The 26,093-nt window shown below is 41.8% G+C and overlaps 1 protein-coding gene across 7 annotated transcripts in view; it reads right to left on the bottom strand.

Moving 5' to 3' along the window:
• Positions 1–26,093, bottom strand: part of IQSEC2 (IQ motif and Sec7 domain ArfGEF 2) — a 367,046-nt gene that overhangs the window by 85,003 nt on the left and 255,950 nt on the right. The window contains exon 1 of one of the 7 annotated variants that reach the window (XM_089692963.1): positions 7,373–7,528. The exons of the other annotated variants lie outside the window; for them this stretch is intronic. Coding sequence (XP_089549089.1) covers positions 7,373–7,455 — 83 coding nt within the window. The 5' untranslated portion in view covers positions 7,456–7,528. Of the gene's footprint in view, positions 1–7,372; positions 7,529–26,093 lie in introns of those variants that run through there. 7 annotated transcript variants of the gene reach the window in all.

The following is a 26,093-nucleotide window of genomic DNA, read 5'->3' as shown; positions in this document are numbered from 1 at the left end:
TGTGCAAATTGCTTACGAGGAACGCCAACTTTTATTCATTTATTTTTTTACTCAAGAATACACAGCACTTGTGTACACACCTGCATATACAGGCACCTTGTAAACAAAGGGCTACATTTTAGATCAGTAAAAAAACGGAGCTATTTCAAGCTGCTGCAGTGTGCAAGAAGCCTTAGTGACATTTGAAGACAGCCTCTTGGAAGACTTCCCCTCGGTTTCTGTTGTGGTGACATGTGAACGTTTTGGGTGTTTCCTTACTTTCAGTTCCACTGACAGTGCTCACCAGGACAAATAAAGAAGGTGATTTCCACCACTGATGGCATGACACGTCACCCAACTGGCAGGAAGTGGCCAGATCATCCAACTGTCCTGACAACAGAATAGCTGCTCTATGTAAAAGAGGTTCCCTGTGGTTTCTGCCAAATACTCTGGGTTTAATAAATCTTTGGTTTTATTAGCTGTCCACCATACTGCCCCAAACTACATCACTGACCTAATATCCAAGTACCGCCCAGCACGCACACTCTGCTCCTCACAAGACCTCCTTCTCTCTAGTTCCCTGGTCTCCTCCCATGCCCGCCTCCAGGACTTCTTCAGGGTGTCACCCATCTTCTGGAACTCCCTGCCCCAACCCATCAGATTATCACCTACTCTCCTCTCCGCACCCTGAAAACCCACCTCTTCAGGGAAGCCTACCCCACCCCCTGCTAACCTGCCGACCTCCTCCACTCTTCCTACCACTCCATCCCCCACAGCTATCTCCTCGTGTACCACTATCCCCTCCCTCCTAGATTGTAAGCTCCAAAGAGCAGGGCCCTCAATCCCCTCATGTTTTGCATTGTATTGGTATTGTTCTGTCACATGTTCTGTCCCCCTTTGTAATGTACAGCGCTGAGCGAACTATTGGCGCTTTATAAATACTGTATAATAATAATTAGACGCTTTGCTGCCAAGCACTTTGGACTGCACACAGCATTAGCATCAATGAGCATTTATTAGGGAGGCAGATTCGTTACTCAAACATGCTGTTCATTCCCATGAACTGTTTGAAAGGATTTAGTCCTATCCCATACTGAAGAGACATGTGGATTTCCAATTATCCATACAAATGACATCCTGCAGACAGCCACAGATCCTTATTGTAAGCTCAGCCTGATCCTGGGACAGGATGAGATCTATTAAAGGGCAACTGGTTCTTAAGTCAAAGTTGGCATCATTAGGCAGCATCAGACTGATAACACAATATAACCCCAGGGACAGAAGAGGCTGAGAGATACAAGAGCTGAGAAAAGACATGGGAGGGGAAGCAAAGGGAATGCATGACGTATGAAGAAGGAAGGAAAGTAGAGTAGAGGCAGTGTAGACCAGCCAGTCTAAATTCCTGTTCCTTTATCCCAGTGACGACTACAACAGTTTTCCCATTTAATATGAGGTCTCAGGGCCATTGCAAATGTTGCTAGATCACATTTGTGCAATGGATTAAAAAGTTCATGTCAAACAGCCTTTCGATGACAGTGACAGCGCAGGAAAACAAAGCTTGTAAATGCACATAGAAAGGCATTCGCCTACCTGTGACCCAAGCACTGAAACACGACATCCAGGCAACTTGAATTTTTCAAAAAGATATGTCTGCCTCTAAACTGTGTTCTTAAAGTGGTACTATGCTCAAAATGTAAAAAAAAAAAAAAAAAGCTGGTAGGCAGGGTTTATGAGACGGAATGGTTACCCCTGCCTGTCAGCGGTGATGGACTCTGAGGCACACATGCACATCTCACAGTACATTTACAGCATACACTATATTGCCAAAAGTACTGGGACATTTGCCTTTACACGCACATGAACTTTAACGTCATCCCAGTCTTAGTCCGTAGGGTTCAATACTGAGTTGGCCCACCCTTTGCAGCTATAACAGCTTCAACTCTTCTGGGAAGGCTGTCCACAAGGTTTAGGAGTGTGTCTATGGGAATGTTTGACCATTCTTCCAGAAGTACATTTGTGAGGTCAGGCACTGATGTCGGACGAGAAGGCCTGGCTCACAGTTTCTGCTCTAATTCATCCTAAAAGGTGTTCTATCGGGTTGAGGTCAGGACTCTGTGCAGGCCAGTCAAGTTCCTCCACCCCAAACTCGCTCATCCATGTCTTTATCCATGACTGTTTTGTGCAGTCATCCTGGAACAGGAAGGGGCCAATCCCCAAACTGTTCCCACAAAGTTGGGAGCATGAAATTGTCCAAAATTTCTTAGTATGCCGATACCTTAAGAGTTCCCTTCACTAGAAATAAGGGGCCAAGCACAACCCCTGAAAGACAACCCCACAACATAATCCCCCCTCCACCAAACTTTACACTTGGCACAGTCAGGAAAGTACTGTTTTCCTGACAACCGCCAGACAGAGAAGCGTGATTTGTCACTCCAGAGAACAAATCTCCACTGCTCTAGAGTCCAATGGTGGCGTGCTTTACACCACTGCATCTGATGCTTTGTACTACACTTGGTGATGTATGACTTGGATGCAGCTGCTCGTCCATGGAAACACATTCCATGAAGCACTCTACACACTGCAGTTGTCTGAATGCCACATGGAGTTTGGAGGTCTTTAGCTATTGACTCGGCAGACAGTTGGAGACTTCTGCGCAGTGCGCATCAGCATAGGCTGGCCCTGCTCTGTCATTTTACGTGGCCTACCACTTTGTGGCTGAGTTGCTGTTGTTCTCAGTTGCCTCTACTTTGTTATAATACCACTAACAGTTGACTGTGGAATATTTGGTATCAAGGAAGTTTCACGGATTGACTTATTGCACAGGTGGAAACCTATCACGGTACCACGCTTGAATTCACCGAGCTCCTGAGAGCGACCCATTCTTTCACAAATGTTTGTAGAAGCAGTCTGCATGCCTAGATGCTTGATTTCATACACCTGTGGCCACGGAGGTGATTAGAACACCTGAATCCAATGATTTGGAGGGCGGGCCCGATCCTTCTGGTAGTATAGTGTATATGCTCTGTTATGATGAAGTGACTACCATGAGTATGCTTGGAAAACGAGATCATCACAGCCTGGGCAATCAAGTGGTCAATCCAACACAACAAAACACTTTTTCCTGCACTTGGAATGGACTTGATGGAACCAGTAAGGATGTTCTGAAACATGCACTGCTTGCTGCTCTCAACAGACCGGGGTGGTCCAACTTCACTGAATGCAAATAGAAAAACAGAAGAGGGCGTACCGACTTAGTGCATTATTGTTTAATACTTACCTTGTTCTTTCAATAAATATTTTACACTCACAATGGACATAAAAACACAGGCATATCACACCAAACAAGATAATTGATCCTAGCAGCATCTGAGTCCATACGATGGAACCCTGGATGACCAACTGGCTAACACGTTTCAAGGACACAACCTCTTCCTCAGAGCCAACACTTCAAGAGTCTGCACTCCTCTTATATAGGCTAATAAATGATGACAGTAGGCCGTACCAAGTCCACCCCAATGTGGAGAATAGCATCACATGACCCATTAACATCTGATTCCAATCATGGATCAAATAACAAAACAAAAAAAAGAAACAACATACATTCACATGTTGGTAAATGATAAATGCATAAACACTTACACTTCTCTCTCTGTAAATGGTATTGAGCTGGATGACACAGGGATGGGATAATAGATGATATAAGACAAAGTAAATTATATAAATTGAATTAAAATCCAGAAAGATATAAATAATATAAAAGTTGGAGCGCACTGTTCCGCCTCCCTCTATGCTCGCCCATGTGACTCCACGGCAGCAGCCCATTGGCTGCTTACACAGAATCCTGTCAGCTAGGACACAGGAGAGTTTCTCCATGTCCAGCTGATAGCACAACAAGTGTCACAGTCCAGCCATGAGGCGGTGGATCGCACGTGCTGGTGTGCACTCCAACTTTATATTATTTATATCTCTCTGGATTTTTATTCAATTATATAATTCACTTTATGTCTTCTATCATCTATTATCCCATCCCTGTGTCATCCAGATCAATACCATTTACAGAGAGAGAAGTGTAAGTGTTTATGCATTTATCATTTACCAACATGTGAATGTGTGATTTTTTTTTTGTTTGTTTGTTTTGTCATTTGATCCAAGATTGGAATCAGATGTTAATGGTCATGTGATGCTATTCTCCACCTTGGGTTGGGCTTGATACGACCCATTGTCTCCCCTGGTTCTCCTTTTACCTATCCCGATGCTCCTTCAGCATTTCCTACAACCTCTCCTTCCCTCCCCCTCTCTGTTGGGTCCCCCAAGGCTCTGTCCTTGGACCCCTTCTCTTCTCCATCTACATCTCCTCCCTTGGCAAACTCATACACTCCAATGGCTTCAACTATCACCTCTATGCTGACGACACTCAAATTTACCTCTCCACCCCTCACCTCACCCCCACAGTCTCTGCCCGCATCACTCACCTCCTAAACGACATCTCAGACTGGATGTCGCTCCATTTCCTCAAGCTTAACCTCTCCAAAACCGAGCTCGATAGAGTAGGGCCCTCTAACCCCTCGTGTGCTGTTTGTTGTTGCTGTACTGTTTCATGTATTGTTCCCCCCTCTATTGTACAGTGCTGAGCAAATCTTTTGGCGCTATATAAACTCAATGTAATGTAATGTAATTTATTAGCCTATATAAGAGGAGTGCAGACTCTTGAAGTGTTGGCTCTGAGGAAGAGGTTGTGTCCTCAAAACGCATTAGCCAGTTGGTCATCCAGGGTTCCATCGTATGGACTCAGATGCTGCTTGGATCAATTATCTTGTTCGGTGTGATATGCCTGTGTTTTTATGTCCATTGTGAGTATAATACTTACCTTGTTCTTTCAATAAATATTTTAAAAACGATAATGCACTAGGTCAATGCGCCCTCTTTTGTTTTTCTATTTGCATTCAATCAAGTGGTCAAACTGGGAGGAATACCAGGAGAAGATGGAAGAACCTGAGCACCAACAGCACTGCCCCGGAGGGCATCCTTTGACAGGTAAGTTTGTCATATTGTGCTAGTATATGGTGCACATTATTTAATAAATCTGCAGGGGGTCTGTTCTTGGAAAAAAAAAGGTTTGCAGGGCTTAATACCGCTTTAACAGGTTTCCTTTAAGTGTCAAAATAATGTTTTCCGGAAACCCTTAAATGTCAGGTTTCCAGTGTTGTGGAACCAGAAAAACCTACTTTAAGCTGGCCATACATGACTCAAATGTCAGTTGAACAATGCTGAATCTTGAGCTGTGGGAGACCCTGCTGATACCACATCATCACATGGCTTGACAAACTTTGACTAACAGATCAAAGAAGATAAGTAGAAAATAGTTGTTCAATCAGCTTTAGGCTGGCCATACATTATACAATTATCTGGAGATTTTTGGTTTAGATTTACCAAAAACCATATAAAAGGAGGACATACCTAAACAACACTTTCAGTTGTATCCAATTAGGCAGGCCCTTGCACTACACAGTTGAAGGTAAATCTAAAGGAAATTGGGCAGAAAATTGGAAGATAATTGTATAATGTATGGCCAGCCTTAGGTGTTGTGACAGCCACAGATTCTGGCTATCAGCAAAAAAAAATCAGGCAGCAGGAGATCTGTCCATCCACTCTTTAGAATGGATTGGGGAATCTACAGATTTATGGGTTGAATGAGAGAAATCTTTACGTTGATGGACAGCTTCAGGATCCCCACTAAAACCAGTAGAATGAATGGAGCATGTTATAATACTGGTTACAACATATCAATCACATCTCTTGCCTGCAGGTTGGATAAAAAAAAAACGTAACTGTTTGCTATCCCCCAACAAAGCCATTTGTCATTAGTTTTGAGATTTCATCCACAAATTCTGCAACTGGGAACACATACAATTGCCCGGGGTTGGAGAGTGCAAATGCCATGCAGTGGGCAGAGACCTTTGTCGGAGGACAGAGCAGCTTCTACAGATCAAAGAGCAGATGAATGATAAAGGTCAATCACAGACCAATTCCATTCCAGACAACATACAGCACTCAGTGAGCTAACACTACTCAGCTTTTCCAATATCAAAGCTTCAATCACAGGGTCACCGGGATTGCAGTTCCCGAAGCCCTTGGCTTGTAACTCTTTTTTGGTTCCACATATCACGACTCAAATTTAGACTCAGGTTTGAACATAACAGGAGGGGACAGAAAATCTTCCAACTGGGACATCTGTACTGGTGACAACTAAAAGAAATTCCGTCACTTTTTACAGATCTCCTCTCATTTCCTTTTGCAGCTCCAGGGCAGAAAGTGCAGGGAAATCAACAGGAGACAAATATATAAACTGAAAGGGGTTTTAAAGTGTTTTGCTACCAAATTGTGATGACACCTATAATATACTGGTTACATGTTCCCGTTCACACAATGTTTAAAAAAAAAAATCACTGCTTACGATTTTAATTGCCTAAAAACCCTACCTTGCTTTCCTTCCCCTCCTATGTAACATTAGGAGGGGGCTGGGGAACTATTTTAGCTTTAATTAACCCTGTATGTATTATGCTGGCAGATCTCATCATCAGTTGTAAACAAGTTTTGCACACTGTCTTTCCAAACAAAGGGTTAAAAAAAATCCACAACATGTTGGTGGTACCATTGTGTCTTAATGCACTTTTACTAAATCTGTCTCAGATCTTGTCCCTCTAATTGCACTTTGCAATGTTCAGAGAAGTTTGCAAGATCCTGTCTAAACTTTTTAAAATTGATTTTTGGCTATGCGGTTTGGGAACATATAAGAAACATATAATGAGGGGTTTTCTACATGGACTGCAAAGGTGGAAATACACTTTAAACTCTCTCTTCTCTATGCAAGCCTAAAAAGAATGTTGGGCTATACATGCTGTATACTTGAGCAGTAATCTTTTTTTTCTAAATAGGAAATAGCCCAAGGAACGTGCAATAAGTGTGTTTGGAAATACCTCTCCTGCATTAAAAAAAAGGGTTCCCAGATCATGGGACACTTTACCCTGTATGCCTTGCATTCATCAAGATCTGAAATTCAATTTCAGCCGCAGTCTAAATTTAAAATGAAAGCAGAGGGCTATAAACACAAAATTAAGCAGGGAGAGTAAACCAGGTGGAAAGAGCAGACAACACTATGTGAGGTCCATGTCTAAGAAACACAATAATGGGTTCAAAGGGGGGTGGTGACAGAGGAAAGATAGTAAACAGACAATGATCAGGTAATGGGTGTGCTGAGGTGTACCGATAATAGACAATATCAGAAAGAACAGAAGAGGGTAAGATCATAGGGAAATAAAGACAGTGACTGATCACACATACAAAGTACAAAGAAGGTCAAACGTTGCGGACGTAGGTCCAGATCACACTGTACCGTGTGGAAAGGCGACGCAGGAGAAGCCACAGGTAGTGACAGCTGCACTGACAGCTATTGAGCAGAGCAAGAATCCCAACCATAGTGCCTCCATGTGAGCGTGAGACTGGTGCCGTGTGCTCTGCTGGCTCTTCCTGTTCTCCAGCCCTGCCCTGCTCAGCTTTCCCTTCCTCCTGTCTGTCACATTGCCACCAGCTGAGACCTGCATCTCCTAGAGAAAGCTGCACCAGCAGACAGTCTGGGAAGGGGGTGGGGAGTGCACCTGCCGAAAATATATCTGTGCAAACTTGCAGAGTCCTGTAGCTTCAAGGCCTAAGTGGAGGAGTTCAGACGCTGAAAGGGACAAGTTGTCAGGACGCTTCCCAGGCTGCAATAGAAGAATACGCTACACTGCTGCAAATATGTTTTCAAAAGTTCAGTGGCTGCTTGAATACTGAGCCTGTATATTTAAAGGGGGCATTGCATGAAGAAGCAAGGCTTTGCCATTTAGAAGCCTTCCTTCCCCAAGCAAAAATGCTTAGTGACGCCTTCAAAATATATGTAAAAATAAGCAAGCATATCAAACCCGACTTGTAGCCTTGGCAGAGGTGTTGCCTCTCAATGCAGCCTTCTGGGAATGCTGAGAAGCGGCTTCCAGGACCTCCTGCTCCCTCATCACCTTCTCCCACTCTCACCTCCAGGACTTCATCAGAGCCTCCCCAATCATTTGGAACTCCCTACCCCAGTACAGCTATCTCCTCTTAAGTCTGCCCTTGGATGATCCCTGAGGTCTCATCTGTTCAGGAAAGCCTATCCTGCCTCTACCAATTTTCAGCACACAGTTATTTCCTTTTGTTTCACTTGACCTTCCCTGTTAGATTGTAAGCTCTCAAGTTCAGGGCCCTCCTACCCCTCTTGTATGGAAGTGTACTGTACGGTCTCCCTATATTGTGTAAAGCACTATGCAAACTGTTTGCGCTATATATATCCAGTATGATATTAATGATCTCCTTGTAAGATCTGTGATCCTCAGCTTACCCTGGAAGCTGTAGTGTGGCTGAGTGACACCATTCTTGCAAAGACAAAGCAGTCAGAAGCAATTCTAAGGCTGATTTTACACTGTTCTCTGATGTTTTTGCATTAATAAAAGCGGAAGAAAAACGCATGACCATTATATGCTATGGAACTCTTCACACTGGTCATGTTGCGTTTTTCAAAGTACTGCTTGCTGCATTTTTGTGCAGTTGTTTGGTGCAGTAAAAAAAAAAAAAAAAAAAAAAAAAAAAAAAAAAAAAGGAAAGCACTTCCCCACTGAAATGAATGGAAAATGTGGCAAAAACATATTGAAAACAAAGCTACAGTTGCGTTTTTAGTGCATTTATTCACGCCAGGTGAAACGCACCGGAAACGCTGCCAAAAACGTACGTGTTTTTACTGTGTTTTTGCAACTAAGCAGTGTGAAAGTAGCCTAAGGTAGGTATTTTTAAAATTCTTTTTAGGTGTCTGTTACCAGTTTTGCATAGGGAGGGGTTGTGTATGTGCGTAATTATATCTTACATTTTTTGGTTAGGTCTTCCTTACAGGGGAAATATCAATGCATATGCCTGTGTGAGGCTGTGTTTATCTGCACAGGTATGCATGGGTGTTCCATTAAAGTCCACTTTGTAAGTCATACCCCCAGGCAAACCTATAATAAGGCTTACCTGTAGGTACAGTGAATATCTCCTAAACTTGCACCATTTAGGATCTATTTATATAGCATGCAGCCAGTGAGGTCACGGCATATGCGTCTAAAGGGACAGCACAGTGTGCTGGACCATCAGAGCACTGTGCCGTAGCAGAAGGCTCCTGCGTGCATGTGCAGGAGTGACGTCATCGCGTCTCTGTCTGCTCATACTGCCGAAGCCTGTGAATCCAGGAGGAAGACTGGGTGAAGATGGCGGCACGACGCTGGATGGCTCTGTGTATGGGTAAGTCTGTCATAATGTACTAGTATGTGGTGCATACTAGTATATAGTTACAAAGTTAGTCTGGCTGAAAAAAGACAAAAGTCCATCCAGTTCAACCATTAAAAAAAAAAAAAAAAAAAAAAAAAAAGTTATAATCCTATACCCACAGTTGATGCAGAGGAAGGCAAAAAAAAACCCAGCAAAGCATGACGCAATTTGCTTCTGCAGGAAAAAAAAATTCCTTCCTGATGCCCCGAGAGGCAATCAGATATTCTCTGGATCAACTTTACCTATAAATGTTAGTATCCAGTTATATTCTGTGTATCTAGGAAAAAATCCAGGCCTTTTTAAAGCAATCCACTGAGCTGGCCAGAACCAACATTATGACCTAAACCTGCAGAGGGAACATTTAGGTTTTTTGGGCATTTACTATGCTTTGATGTCAATTAGGATGCACAGACACAGCTGCTGTTCCCAATTTGACATTCGTGTACGTATGTCCCTAGACTAACACAGTTTGTTTTTTAGTTTTGGATAGAGTGGAGAGGGATTAGAACTGGAGTCATGCTTTATTGCTGTCTGTCCCCATTAGGGAGATTATTATTACTATTATTATTCACCATCTCTATTTGTACTGTCTACTATTAGTATTAACAATGAAAGAAAATCCCATATTTTGTATTGACATCAGAAGACTAATAAAGGAGAACTCTAATGGGCACACTAGTTCTGGTGACGCCCCGAGATTCACTCACTTTGGAGGGAGTTCCTCTCACTCCCTGTTTAGGCTATGGGACAGAAAGTTAAGAGAAATCTTCCCAATGGGATGGCCAAAAAAAAAAAAAATAACGGGGATTCTAACCCTCCCTTACCCTATTAAAATGAAAATGTTTTCCCTTTGGTTTCACTCGGAGGTCCTCTCACCTCTGTAGCCAACATTGTATCAGTGACTCGAGGGATTGTGACATCACTCTCTTGATTATGCTTGAGCCTAGGGACTGGCTGCTAGGCTCAGGTACCATCATAGAGGATTATCGTCATATACTCCTCCAAACCAAGAAGTGTCGGGTTTTCCCACTGGCTGTGGAGGCGCAATACGATGCAAGGAAGCACAGGTAAGGGTGAGAACAGTTTATTTATCCTTTGTGCAGGTAGAATGCTGGTAACTATAGATGTAGAATACCAGTTAGAATAGAGAAGGGTTGCAAGAAAAAAGGAAAAAAAAAATCCTATCAGCATATGAACTGGCCATTAGGCTAGGTTTAACCTTATGCAGTTCCTGCAGTGCATTTTTCATTATTGTGTTTTTGATGTGTTTTGCATTTTTTTCCCCAACTTGTTGCTGGGCGGATTAAACCACAAAACACAAAAAAAATGCACTACATGCTTTTTTGCAGTGTCTCCATTGAAGTCTATTGAACCAAAAACGCAACGTTTTGCATTTAAAAGCTTTGGTGCACACCTATGCAGTTTGTGTTTCATTTCTGCAGTGGTTTTTGCGGTGCATTTTGCAGTTGTTTTTCCCCAACTTGTTGCTGGGCAGATTAAAAAGCAAAACGCATAAAAAACACACTACATGCTTTTCTGCAGCATCTCCATTGAAGCCTATTGAACCAAAAATGCAAAGTTTTGCATTTATAAAAGTCCATGACCCTTTCCAAAAAACACTATTCCTACGGGATAGGTTCACATCTCCGCTTTTTCACCTGGTGTGATTTTTTTTTTTGGCAAGGGTCAGAGACTTTTTGTCTAGGTTCACACCTATGCGTTTTCCTTTGCGTTTTGTAGAAATGCACAGCAGTCCATTTAACATGATTTCCCATGGGACAGGTTCACATCTCCGCTTTTTCACCAGGTCCGATTTTTTGGAAAGGGCCAGGGACCTTTTGTCTAGGTTAACACCTGTGTGTTTTCCTTTGGAATTTGTGGAAATGCACAGCAGTCCATTTAACGTGATTTCCCATGAAAATGCGGAGATGTGAACCTGTCCCATGGGAAATCATGTTAAATGGACTGCTGTGCATTTCTACAAAACGCAAAGGAAAACGCATAGGTGTGAACCTAGACAAAAAGTCCCTGACCCTTGCCAAAAAAAAAAATTGCACCAGGTGAAAAAGCGGAGATGTGAACCTATCCCGTAGGAAATCATGTTAAATGGACTGCTGTGCGTTTCTGCAAAATGCAAAGGAAAACACATAGGTATGAACCTGGACTTAAAGTGGAATTTAGCCCATTTTGCCCATGTAGGGCACTACTGTGCAGGTTCACTTTATTTCCACCCCCACAGCAAAGCATACTTACTACAAAGAGCAGGAAAGTATAATGTTTGTTTTGTTATTTAAAAAAAAAAAAAAAACTTTAGTCACTTTAAACTCTGTGCAATGTCTGAAACAGTCCAATCAACACAGTTTATGGGGGCCAAATAAACTAAGTTCTGTTGTTATGATGCAATGGTTGTTGGATACTGCTGTGTCCTCCCATTGGAAGAACAGGAGATTCAATTGTCAATGGTCAGTATTTACAGCTCTTCGTTATAAAAGAACATTTTATTTCACTGAATTACAATACTTTAATGGTAACCAGTCAACTAAAGAGAGATGCACCGTTTTCTCTTCTAGCTACATGGCTGTCATGTGGATCTATCTAATGGCTTCAGAACATCCCAGGTCACGACAGGTATTATTATTATACAGGATTTATATAGCGCCAACAGTTTGCTCAGCGCTTTACAACGGGAGACAATACAGCAACGATACAGTTCAATACAAGAGGGTCAGGAGGGCCTGATCCTGGGAGCTTACAATCTAAGAGTATACTTTTAAAAAATAAATAAAATATCAGAAGAAACATGCAAAATATTCACCTTACAGCCCGGCTTCTAGAATGCTTTGCCAAGGCATGGGTGACATCACTGGGTCTTCCTGGAAGATTACGGGAACGCCAAGGATCCAAGATCCCACAGGATAACACTCCTGCACAGTGCGTTTTCTTGCAAGATCCTCAGATTTCCCAGGATGACGCTAAGGGGTTTCATAGTGTCACCCTCATCTGCAGGAAACATGTGGAAGCCAGATGTAGGCTATTTTTCCATTTTCCTTACAAACTTTTTCCTTCTGTCAATGAGTTTTTTTTAACACGGTGTGGGGGGTGCTTAAGGTTAAGAGGACCTTGCCTTTTCTAGTAAAAATATGAAGATATTTATCATTTGTAAATTTTGTTTGCCTTATTAGAGGTATTCTTATAGAACCAAGAATGTACACAGCACTTAAAGGCCTGGATTCTTTCCTAGATACACAGAATATAACTGGATATAACATTTATAGGTAAAGTTGATCCAGGGAATATCCGATTGCCTCTCGGGGGATCAGGAAGGAATTTTTTCCCTGCAGGAGCAAATTTGATCATGCTTTGCTGGGTTTTTTGTCTTCCTCTGGATCAATTGTGGGTCTAGGATTATAACTTTTTACTTATTTTAAATGGTTGAACTGGATGGACTTTTGTCTTTTTTCAGCCAGACTAACCATATATGTAACTTTACATATACTGTACATGAAATCATTCCCTATCCTTAAAGTGTTACTAAACCCTGGACCCTGCATTCACTATAGCTGGTCTCCCACAGTACACAGAACATGGAAATGCAATTACTTTAGTAAATATTAAACTGCTGTATACCTTTTCTCATCAGCGGTATATAGCAGTCTTGTGACTTCTATCAGTGTCCAGTCGAGCACTGGTTAATCTTGTAGGAGGAATTTTCATTTTTCTCTGACTGTCCTATGAGGCTGCATGACCCCTGACCCTCTGTCTGGACAGTGCAGATTGGTGCTGTGCTGATCACATGCACCCTCTCAAAGAAAAAACTCTAGCAATACAGACCAAGCTGATCATGTGCAGAGTGACTTCTAGAGCTCTGTACTATCAGAAGATGGACTGGGGACAGAAGAAGGGAGGATACACAGGATCAAACAGCCTTTTTACACAGTGCAGAGGATTAACCCCTTAGGTTCCACAGTGAGTATAACAAGCATGTTTACTGCATATACAGACTGATTATACTGTTGTGGGTTTAGTAACACTTTAAGGAGCTTACAATCTCAGGTCCTTGCCTCACATGCTTACGTACACATACTAATTTAGACAGGAGGCAATTAACCTACCTGCATGTCTTTGGAATGTGTGAGGAGGCTGTAGTACCTGTAGGAAGCCTATGCAAGCACAGGGAGAACATGCCAACTCTATGCAGATAGTGTTATGGCTGGAATTCAAATGAATGACCACAGTGTTACAAGGCAGACGTACTAACCACTGAACCACTGTGCTGCCTGTGTTTTAGAAATGAGCACACATATAATACTGGATGGTGTTAAAATAAACCTATCCAAGGACACTGAATACCAAATGTACATAGTTAGTCTGTCTTAAAAAACACAAAAGTCCATCCAGTTCAACCAAAAAAAAAAAAGTTATAATCCTATACCCACAGTTGATCCAGAGGAAGGCAAAAAAAAACCAGCAAAGCATGATCCAATTTTCTCCTGATGGGAAAAAATTCCTCCCTGATCCCCAGAGAGGCAATCAGATATTCCCTGGATAAACCTTACTCCGAACCCCCTGGGAAGACTTTCTACATATACAGCATCAGATCTCTTCTTTGTGAAGATTGATCCCATTTTTTTTTTTACCTCTTCTTGTTTATTTTTCACTACTTCTTCCTTTTTTTCTCCCCTCTTCTCTTATATTATAGTGTGAGCTGGACACAGCATACCCTCCCCTTTTCAGTTAAAGTGGAACTTTAGGTAAAAAATAGTGGACAAGCAGGATTTTCAATGCAGAAGAGATGTTTTGGGTCTTCTGCATTAAAGCTGCCAGTCTGTCCGCCCCTCTACAGTGAGCCACGCATGCGCAACTGACTGTCCAAATTTGGCAATGCAAAATTTGGTGGAACTGCAGCGCTTTTGCGCAGGAGAGATGTCATCCCTGCCTGGCCAATGACAGCGGTCAGTGTTCGGGACCCAGAAGCCAGCCACCCGATAAGGTCAGTGGCTGGGCAGGGAGCTCGAGGACACCGCATCACTGCATCAGAGGTGAGTATAGTTCCGCTTTAATACCTGCCATGTAGTTTCCCTAAGAGGCAACTGTTCCTGCATACACACCCCCCATTCTAGGTTATCCTGATACACCCAACGATTGCAATAATGTGGTGCCTATTAGATTGTAATTCATAAATTTCTATTTCTGTACATTCATGTATACTACCTTTATTTCTGATTCTGTATATCTTTCTGTAAATTCCTTAAAGAAACCCAATAAAAATCTGAAACTGTAAAATAAAACAAACGCATCTATGAACAGAGCCTAAAATGTAATGAACTAAAGAACAGAGGATGAGTGAGGTCTGTCCAATGTTCAGGAATGACAGCTACAGACAGTACTGCAGTGTGAGGACAGGATGTGTCATAGCAGCTCATGGCTTCGACAGCTCACCGAGTCCAAGAGAAGCACAACGTGACACTCATCTGCCTGCACGTGGACACAGCTCACAGCCGTCACAATGATACAACTCTTCCAAGACTTGTGCTGGAACAAAGTGCCATTGTGTTACAGCTCTTCCCTGTGTCACGGATCATAATTTACCAATGACACCGAATAATCTACCCCCATCACAGGGATCTATGCCATATCCTGACTGCAATTGTGTCTCATAGTGCTGAAAGGTCCCACACTGTCCCTTTTCTGCAACAAATTCCTGTGTCCCTCTTCCCCTTCCGTTGTTTCCATTCTGGGTTCAATGTATACGCCTCAGTAAAAATATATAACCACCAAAAGTGTTAATGCACATGCACGTGGCTGCAAAGGGGCTGTACAGCGTGCATGAACGTCCAGAACCTCCATAGAAATTTCTCAGGGGCCCACAGCTGATGTGTCCAGCCACCCAGAGACAGTAATGACCACATGCGGCTGTACACTGGTTTGCACTGGTACTTGTGTAAAGCGTATGGACATATACCTCAGATACAGACAATCTACATTCAGGGCATGCATCCATGTCTGTGCTTTACATAAACGACGAGAAAAAGAGAAAGATGACCCCAAGAAACACAGCCTAAGCACATTTGTAAAAGGTAAGTATATTAAGACATACTAATTAGGACAGAAAACCTAATAGCCCATCTATACAATAGATACCAAAGGAACCTTTTCATGGGCTTTAAAATATATGTAAACCCAACATTTCATGTACCCCCCTCACACACACACACACACAGCCATTCACTGGGAAGATCAGTGTTCTGCTGTTTCTCCTCCCTGAGCTCCTTATGCAGCTGAGAACAGAGGGTATGTGATCACTTATTAAAACAAAAACATTTTAAAAACCTTTGTTCCCCCTTTATATCTATACACAGATGTTTTGCCTTTCATTTCCATTTTAAAATGAATGGCTTGTTTTACAAGGTGAGGGTTTACACATACTTTAGGGCAGGGGTGTCAAACTCAATATCATAGTGGGCTGCATCAGCATTATGGCTGCCCTCAAAGGGTCAGTTGTATCTATAAGACTAGATGCCCAGAGCACCCACCTCCCCTTAAATCAGATGTCAAGAGCCTCCCTGCATCAGAAATCAAGTGTCTCCCACCTTCCCTTACTTCACAGTACACTCCACTTATTTTGTGCTGCTGCTGGGAAGAAGCTGGGGGTGGAGCTGGGAAGAAGAGTGCAGGGTCTGGAGGAGGACCAGAGGAGGGTTGGAGTCAGCTGAAAGCTGAAACCAAGGGAGGAGGAGACAAGGGGGTGTTGTATATGCACAGAAAGGTGCAGGATCAGTAGGAGGAGTTCTGTCCTCCTCTCTAATGCGGACTGTTGATATGGGGGGAGAGACATTCTCTGTGACTGCACAGAGAAGCTCGGGATAGAGTGGAGGAGCTCTGTCCTGCTCTCTGCTGCCGACTACTGAGACAAGGTGGGGTGGATATGATGGGGGTGCTGCAGCTGTAGTAGAGGTGCAAGGGCCACATCAACGCACTTGTATGACACATGTGCTTTAAAGGTATTTAATAATGCTAAATCCGCTTATGCCGCAAACCTCCAACCCACAGCTGGGAAGACTGAGGGCATCCCGTGGCAAAAAAAAAAAAAAAAAGTACTGCATGGGACAGCTCCGAATTTAAGATGGGTACTTTTACTTTTCTTTTTTAGGGACCCAGGGGGGACTTTGTTGGATAATACAACAGTAATACAATTATGTACATATTGCTAATCTGTTTGTCTAAATCTAAGATCTGCTGGTCCAAATCTATATCTATATTCGAATATTAAAAATACCACAGTGCCCTTACAGTGGCTATAAAAAGTCTACACACCCCTGTTAAAATGTCAGGTTTCTGTGATGTAAAAAAAATGAGACAAAGATAAATAATTTCAGAACTTTATCCACCTTTAATGTACCCTATAAACTGTACAACTCAGTTGAACAACAAACTGAAATCCTTTAGGTGGAGGGAAGTAAAGATAAAAAACAAAAATAATATGGTTGCATAAGTGTGCACACAATTACACTAATACTTTGTTGAAGCACCTTTTGATTTGATTCCAGCACTCAGTCTTTTTGGATATGAGTTTATCAACATGGCACATCTTGACTTGGCAATATTTGCCCACTCTTCCTTGCAAAAACACTCCAAATCTGTCAGATTGTGAGGGCATCTCCTGTGCACAGCCCTCTTCAGATAAATCGGATCCAGGTCTGGGCTCTGGCTAGGCCATTCTAAAACTATAATCTTCTTCTGGTGAAGCCATTTCGTTGTTGATTTGGATGTATGCTTTGGGTCATTGTCATGCTGAAAGATGAAGTTCCTCTTCATGTTCAGCTTTCCAGCAGAAGCCTGAAGGTTTTGTGCCAATATTGACAGCTATTTGGAATTGTTCATAATTCCCTCTACCTTGGCTAAGGCCCCAGTTCCATTGAAGAAAAACAGCCCCAAAGCATGATGCTGCCACCACCATGCTTCACTGTGGGTATGGTGTTCTTTTGGTGATGTGCAGTGTCATTTTTGCACCAAACATATCTTTTGGAATTCTGGCCAAAAAGATCAACCTTGGTTTCATCAGACCAGAACATATTTTCCCACATGCTTTTGGGAGACTTCAGATATGCTTTTGCAAACATTTAGCCGGGCTTGGATGCTTTTCTTCAAAAGAAAAGGCTTCTGTCTTGCCACTCTACCCCATAGCCCAAACATATGAAGAATACGGGAGATTGTTGTCACATGTACCACACAGCCAGTATTTGCCAGATATTCCTGCCGCTCCTTTAATGTTGCTGTAGGCCTCTTGGCAGCCTCCCAGACCAGTTTTCTTCTCGTCTTTTCATCAATTTTTGAGGGACGTCCAGTTCTTGGTAATGTCAATGTTGCGCCATATTTTCTCCACTTGATGATGACTGTCTTCATTGTGCTCCATGGTATATCTAATGCCTTGGAAATTCTTTTGTACCCTTCTCCTGATTGATATCTTTTAACAATGAGATCACTCTGTCTGATGCTTTGGAAGGTCTCTGCAGACCATGGCTTTTGCTGTAGGATGCGACTAAAAAAATGTCAGGAAAGATCTACTAGAACAGTTGAACTTTATTTGGGGTTAATCAGAGGCACTTTAAAAGATGGCAGGTGTGTACTGACTCCTATTTAACATGATTTTGAATGTGATTGCTTAATTCTGCACACAGCTACATCCTCGGTTATATGAGGGTGTGCACACTTATGTAACCACATTATTTTAGGTTTTTATGATTGCTTCCCTCCTTAAAGATTTGAATTTGTTTTTCAGTTGAGTTGTACAGTTTACAGGTCAAATTAAAGGTAGAAAAAGTTCTGAAATTATTTATCTTTGTCTCATTTTTTTACATCACAGAAACCTGACATTTTAACAAGGGTGTGTAGAAATTTTTATATCTGCTGTATAAGCAGAGGTATCACAGCAGATGTGAATTATATATTTGCATTACCAATATGTTATTCCCTTTAAAACCTCAGAAAATAAAATAGATGTCTCTCAGGTGTGCACACTATATTTTAATAACACTTTTTCATGTTACTTCCATATATGATCCTGTATCCAAAGTTTTGCCGTTTCCTGTTTCATAAAGGAAGAGCATCAAAATTTCCCTACTAGATTGTAAGCTCCAAGGAGCAGGGCCCTGAAACCCCTCGTGTATTGTATTGTTACTGTACTGTCTCATGTATTGTCTCCCATTGTAATGTACAGCGCTGAGCAAACTTTTGGCGCTATATAAATAATGTATAATAATTGGTCCGGATGTCTCTGCATAGCTCTGCTTTTTGCTGCACTGTGTATCCATTTGTTTCTGAATACACATCTCTGTGTAGAGATCATTTGCAGTCACCAGTAGAATTTGACTTACTAATAAAGAAAAAAATCGATGCATAGTAAACGTGAAGGTGAACTCAGGGCTGTAAAGTAAGCCTAACATGAACAAAAAAAAAAAAAAATGCAATCTCACTTCTTTCAGAGAGCAGGGAACACAGTGCCTCTGCTCATATGTTTTCTATTCTGCAGAACTTCAGCCAAACACTTACTGCGTATCTAGGGGGTTCCTCCAGGCCTGCATTCTCCCAGCATCCTAATCTCTACGGAGGGCATTTTAGTGACTAATAGGGAGGCATCCACATTGTAAGCTACCAGGGAGTAGATCCTAAAGCTGGCCATAAACTTGTAGAACTTAGGTTGAAAACGATCATTTTTGGAATGTTTAATTGTCTAATGGTCAGTGGGTTCATTTTTGACTGTAGTGATGAAAAAATGTGTAGAAGCAGGTTAGAGATTTTTCTCGAGTAAGTTAAATTCTAAATTTCGACATGGTTTTTGTTCAGGAACAATCAATCATACATATGGTAATGTGCATGTTCTAGGTACAAAAGAAACCAGATTAATATGCCTGGGACTCCCAGAAACAGGTTTTGGCAAAACTTAAAGGGTTTTTAAAAAAAATATTTAACTAAACAATTGCAAAATCAAATGCTCTGATGAACAATGTTTCGTATTTTCCACACACAGTGTGCACACAAAATTCTACTGGTATGGCCAGCATAAAGTTGAATGATTTGTGTTGTGGCCAGTTTAGCACAGAGCAGGGTGGATAAAAATCAATTATTTTTTTTTTTTAAACAGGATTTTTTTTTTTAATAGGATTTTTTTTTATTTAAATCTGATTTTTTTTGTATTATCAAATGTATTTTAATAAAATGCTTTTGGAGTAAAAATCTAACTAAAGATAGTTTTTCTATTTAAGATACATTCATAATTGAGTTTATTCAGCATGAAATGGAGCTTAGTTATGTAGCATGAGGCTGTATATTCTGCAATATTTACCTTTTTGGTAAACTCATTCAATGAATGAGATAACATGCACTGTATTGATGCATTCACACAGTAACCATGAGAAAAAAACATGAAATAAAAGAATTTGAGTAGTTCTCCAACTATGTGTGATTAACCTATTAACCTAAAAATCAGTTCTGATATCACTGTTTTACTAACCTGACAGCTTAATATTCTAAAAAGGAAAACTTAATTTGGTTTGCAAATATGAAAGAGTCTTACTACCAGCAAGAATGAGTCAGATCTCTTACATTTAAAGAGCACCTGTCATTTTAGATCCATCATGGCAGTGCCTGTTAGAGGGCAGCCAGTCACCTGCTGCCGCCACGTCCCTCACCTTGTTATGTCACTGCCACATCACCAGCCATCCCATTAAAGTGAATGGGACTGTCGGCAAGTCAACATCGGATCAGAGGAGGAGCCGCTGCGGGACAGAGATAACAGTTGCTCTTTAAAAATTATTATTTAAATCGAGCCTTTTCACTAGTGATTTAAATCAGGATTTAAATTGTGATTTAAATCAAATCCACCCTGGCACAGAGTAAGTATTCCTTACTAATACCTGAAGGATCGCTGGGGAAGCTGGAAATCACTGCAGTAGTCTGTCTTAATAAACTGGCAGCTGATCTTCCAAGTCCTGCTAAGGTTCCATGTAAGAGAGGTTGCTCCACTGCACACTGACCACTGGAGTCCACTCACTTGGCATCTATCATTCATAGAACACAATGCATTTTTTTTTAAATGAATACAAAGCATTCTTTGAATGAGAGAGGTGGAGAAGAGGGGTGGGCTGTCACTAGCTCTGCCTCATCCAGTCAGAGAACACCTTGTATTCATTGAAAAAATATACAAGGTGTTCTAGGAATAGTGGCAGTGTCAAGCACATGACTCCGTGATCTATGTGCAGTGGTGCAGCCGATCACTGATTGAATCTGAGCAGGATCCAGAAGATTGCAGCTATCAGTGTAGTAGCACTAAGTATGCAATACAAAACAATTCCTGGAGTTGAGCCTTAATGCTAGGTACACACAATACGTTTTTTTTCAATCAACCCAGCGGACTGAACAAAAAAAAAAAACTGAGAGGTCACCATACTAATTAAGCAATGTTAGTGCAATGATGTTCCCCACTGAGCTATTGCGTTCTTACAGGGGGACGCCCCCCCCCCCCCCCCAGGCCATAACACACTGATCATCGCTCACAGCCATTGGCTGCCAGCACTAATCAGATACTGCCTTTCCAACATGCCCATTTGACAGAAGCCAGTTGCTACACCCGCTTCTGTCAAACAGGCTGCTGTCCACACTGGCCAGTTTCTGTTGGACTGGCCGACAAATGCCCTGTGTGTACCAGCCTTATGTCAAGCTACCTTACAGTGAATAATTTCAAATTTAAACAAATCCCACTTCCCTTATTTAGCTGGAGAGTATGGGTGAACCAAGAGAGTAGTACATAGTTAGTCTGGCTGAAAAAAGACAAAAGTCCATCCAGTTCAACCATTAAAAAAAAAAAAAAAAAGTTATAATCCTATACCCACAGTTGATCCAGAGGAAGGCAAAAAAACCCCCAGCAAAGTATGATCCAATTTGCTCCTGCTGGGGAGAAAAAAATCCTTCCTGATCCCCCGAGAGGCAATCAGATATTCCCTGGATCAACTTTACCTATAAATGTTAGTATCCAGTTATATTCTGTGTATCTAGGAAAGAATCCAAGCCTTTTTTAAAGCAATCCACTGAGCTGGCCAGAACCAACTCCTGAGGGAATCTATTCCCCATTTTCACAGCTCTTACAGTGAAGAAACCTGTGGAGCTGCAGGTTGTATCTACTGCAGCGTGACTCATACAGACTAATCGATAACCTAACTGATAATAGAACAGCTATTTTATAACCAATAACTCTTCAAAAGGGCATTAATCCTTTCAAATGATTCGCCATCATAAGAGAACCATCGGGCTGCCATTGCTGGCAAACTTTTTGGAAAATGTTAGTCTCTGGCTTCAGTAAGTCACACATTTGGAACAAACATGCTTTAAGTGTCAGAATTCCTTCATATAATTTCTATAATCATTTTGGGTCAGAGACTCAAAGAATAAAAAAAAAATTAAAAAAAAAAAAAAACATCAGCATGACAGAATTTAGCAATGGCAGTCTCCATACAGAGTCAGAATTACTTTAAAGCGCAGGTTCTTCACCGATGTAAGAGAAAAACCTCTGCCGCCCACAAGTCCACGCTGGCTTTAGTTAGACTGATTTACTCAGGTCATCAGACAGTGAATAGACCTATTTATCCTACAACAATTGTAGCATAACCTTTCAGAAGATGTACTAACCAGTTTCAGTAGCTCAAGATCATAGTGATACCCTCGTCCCTAGACGCCAGGAAATGAGGGATGTTCTTCATTCGCCCAAGATGGAGTGTCCCAATCCCTAGCACAAAGTACTAGTTCAGTCTGTGCTCACAGTGCTTGTTATGAGTAAATATGATCATAGACAAGAATCAGTGGAGTGGAATGAGCAAGATACAGAGTGTCACATCCTGCACAGAGAGAATGTGGTTCTGCCTGAATTCCTTTGGGTGATTGGCGCAATAACTCATGCAATCAGCTATAAATAGGACAAAGTACATGGGTTAACAAAATGCCAGAAATACATAAGTAAAGGCGACGCATCCCATCAGAATGTAAACATTATCAGCAGTGATGTAAGAGGCAGGGAGGATATTCTGGGTTTACATGACAAGCTGATGCTGCGAGGCATGTCAGATCAAGCATGACATCAGTTCCTTGTCCTGAATGTCGGATAAAAGTGCACTGATCCGACTATAAAATCTGTGCTCAGGCTCCTAAAACAATCTTAAAAAGAATCAATTGTATTAAGAGAAGAAATGTGCTAAGAACTATTTGCATCTAAACTGGCTGCATTACATAACCTCCATCCAAGGTCAGGATAACCGCTCTCTGCATAAAAAAAGGAAAAAAGAAGACTATGTACACACGGGTATTTTCTGATCTAAATTCACATTCAGCAGACATTACCTAAATGTCTCTGGACCCCAGGCTGACAGTGTGCAACAGCGTGCAAAAAGCTTTATACAACTTCAGTTAGTGCTGCAAGGAAAGATTAAAGTAGAACTAAAGGAAGATTTCTTTTTTTTAGTTGTGGATAGAGTGGAGATGGATTAGAACACCTATCAGTCTTCACTGCTTTCTGTGTCCTCATTAGGAAGATTCATCCACTTGATTTGTACTATTTATCACTACCATTGAAAGGTAAAGTAAATCCCACATTTTGGATTGTCCCCAGAAAAGGAAATCTTGCAATGGAGACACTGGTTCTGGTGACCTGGGGGGGGGGGGGGGGTTCCCTTGATTTGCAGGGATTTCCTCTTACTCTCTGTTTTGGCTCTTGGACAGGAAATTAAGGTAAATCTTTCCAATGGGACACAGATTGCAAAAAACCCTCAAAAAACTGATAGGGTTATAACCCTTCCTTACTCTATCCAAACATTTTCCTTTAAAGTTCTACTTTAAAGCCGACCCACAGAACAAAAAACTGCCACTTTGCAACCTTCCCACCTACACAAACATTTAGGACCTATACCCAGCTGGTGTGGTAGGACTGTGCTCTTCCAGGAAAGTCCCACCATAAGACAAGACAAATACCTTGTCTCCTACCTGGCCAGTTTGCTGAAACAGAGTACAACACAATCCACCACCTTGCTGCAGCCAACAGAACTTAATGAAATGTGTGACTTTTCAATAAAGTTTATTAAAGAAAAAGTACATAATGCGATGCACCGCTGTCATCCAACCTCGCACGGATGACTGTGTCCTAATGCAGCCACTGGTCTGAACCAGCCCTAATGCTGGCACTTTTATTTCCTTTGTTTGCTTTCTTCTTTATTTTTTTCCTTTCTCCCCATCCCCTGTCCCCAATTCTCACATCAGTCTTTCTCCATTTTCATTGACATCAACCATGCTAAAGCTGCTTCCTGATGTTTGGTTGGATAACCATCGCACATGTACTTTTTTTTTTAAACTAACTTTATTGAATTCTCACACATTTCATTATATTCTGGTGGCTGCAGCGAAGTGCAAGGTGGTGGATTGCCCCTCATTGTGCTATGCTGAAATAAAGTACTACATGTATTTTTGTTTTCCGCAAGCTGGCCAGGTAGGAAACAAGGCATTTTGCCTCCAGCCTCAGATATCCCAGGAGGCATCAGTTTCCATACAGCAGCTGGAAAAGGGTGGACCCATTAGTGTGTTAACAGGAGGCTGGCTGCATGGATGTCAGGAGAGAAGATGGGAGAGGTAGACTCAGCATGCAGTAGTGGATCACTGCACGATAACGCTGGAGGTTTTTAATTGAGCATAACCTACCAAAAAAAAAAGGTTACCCCAGGGAGTGTAGTCCCTCTTTACCCTGTAATTTTCCTATACTATCCAAAGTAATGTGCTCACGGCACAGAAGGCCCCATAAGTAGCCTGGACGTCCCTTTACCATGTTCATTGTGAATGCACACTACATCAGGCACGGCTTCTTCTTTTTTCTTGTTTTCCCCAAGTGTGACACTGCAACACTAAGATTGGATGGTGTGCTGAAATGAAAAACACTGTGGGGTCCTGAAATGTATTAGTTGAGGATGCACCTACAAGTGCTTTGGGGTGCCATGGAGCCACTCTGGCTTCAGTACTCTGGGCCTGAAACAAGTATGTAGCCAGTCAAGGACACTTGCTGTGGATCCCATTCAGCACACCATGGTGGAGGAAGAACTGTGAAAAAGGACAGCAAATGTACCAAGTTCTTTGCTGGTGACTAAGCTGTGACCTCTCTTCATTGGGACACGTCTACTGGCATATATCAGAAAGCATTTACTTAATTTACACATTGTTTTTACCACAATCCATAGCAAGGCACAACAAATGATTGTCTCTGGGCTGCTGCTAATTTGGTTCCAGATCATGGAGTTCCTTCTTGAAAACCATTGCTTAACCCAAATCTCATGTGATCATCTGAGATGCCTTTCGGTACAAATGACCCAGCTGTTGTCTCAGGAACGCTCTCTACATCGGGCTGCTGTTCTAAATGGTGGTGGTGATGCCGATCCTGCCATATAAATTACACAGACTAATGCTCAGAGCTTCTCTTACCAGCAGGCTGTAATTTCTCAAAAAAAGATGCAATCAAATGGCATGGGAATGATTCTATTGAACCATTAATCAACCGTCATAGCCTGCTGATCCACTCTGCCTAATTGCTGTGCATCGTTCCTCATTACGGAGCTTGGGAGGAATGTGATCCTTGACAGGAGAGGCAGAGAAGAGCTGTGTTCATGCACATGTATGTAGGCCCTCAGTCACCGATTGGGCATGGCAGTACTCTGCTAGGCAGGGCACTACCAGCTCTACTTGCTGCAGCAGAGGCTGTTTATTAAATCAATAAAACTTTGCCTCCGAGCATTTGCAAAATAAACACAGACATATTATGGAAACTTCAAAAGAGCTGGAGATTTAATACCCAAACACGCCTCCAGTGATCAAAACAAATTCGTAATTGATTTAACGCAACTCTACCACTGTGTGTTTCTAAGTAAACCGAAGCTATCCTGTAAGACCTCACTTACACCGTGATATGCAGCACCATGCATGTTGTGGTGCTACGCACATATGGCAGTTCTATCATTTCAGCGGGTTGCCTATGTGCGGCAAAGTAGCGCATACACCTTTTAGAGTTTCAAGCAATCCTTTAACGGCATGTTTTGCAACATTTGTTCACACAAAAAACAGATGTCTGCTTTGCTGTGGTGCCATTAACCACTTGCCCTCCGAAGGATTTACCCCTCTTCCTGACCAGGCCATTTTTTTGCAATACAGCATTGCGTTATTTTAACCGACAATTGCCCTGTAATGCAACGCTGAACCCAAATGAAGTTTACGTCCTTTTTTCCCCACAAATAGAGCTTTCGTTTGGTGGTAGTTGTCAAAAAGACTGCCAATTTTGAAAAAAACAAAAAAAACTACATTTTTGACTTTTTGCTATTAAACATGACCAGTAAAAAAAAAATAAAAATCAAATTTCATCACAATTTTAGGCCAAAATATATTTTGCGACATATCTTTGCCGAAAAAAAAAATCCCAATACATGTAAATTAATTGGTTTATATGAAAGTTATAGCGTTTACAAATGGTGTATATATACTGGAATTTGTTTTTTTACTAGTAATGGCGGCGATCAGCGACTTATAGAAGGACTGCAGTGGACATTCTGACACTGGGGGGAACTGACTTGGTGTCACTGACATCCTCAGTGACACCAATAGTGATCAGTGTGAATAAAAACCACCAATACTGTACTAATGGCACTGGGCAGGAAGGGGTTAACATATAGAGC

The sequence above is a fragment of the Staurois parvus genome, unplaced genomic scaffold (genome assembly GCF_062004578.1).
Source record: "Staurois parvus isolate SC_StPar_1 unplaced genomic scaffold, SC_StPar_1.0 ptg000608l, whole genome shotgun sequence".
In the NCBI taxonomy this organism is placed as follows: domain Eukaryota; kingdom Metazoa; phylum Chordata; class Amphibia; order Anura; family Ranidae; genus Staurois; species Staurois parvus.
Note: the sequence above shows the minus strand (reverse complement) of the source record. Positions and strands in the feature narration are given on the sequence as shown.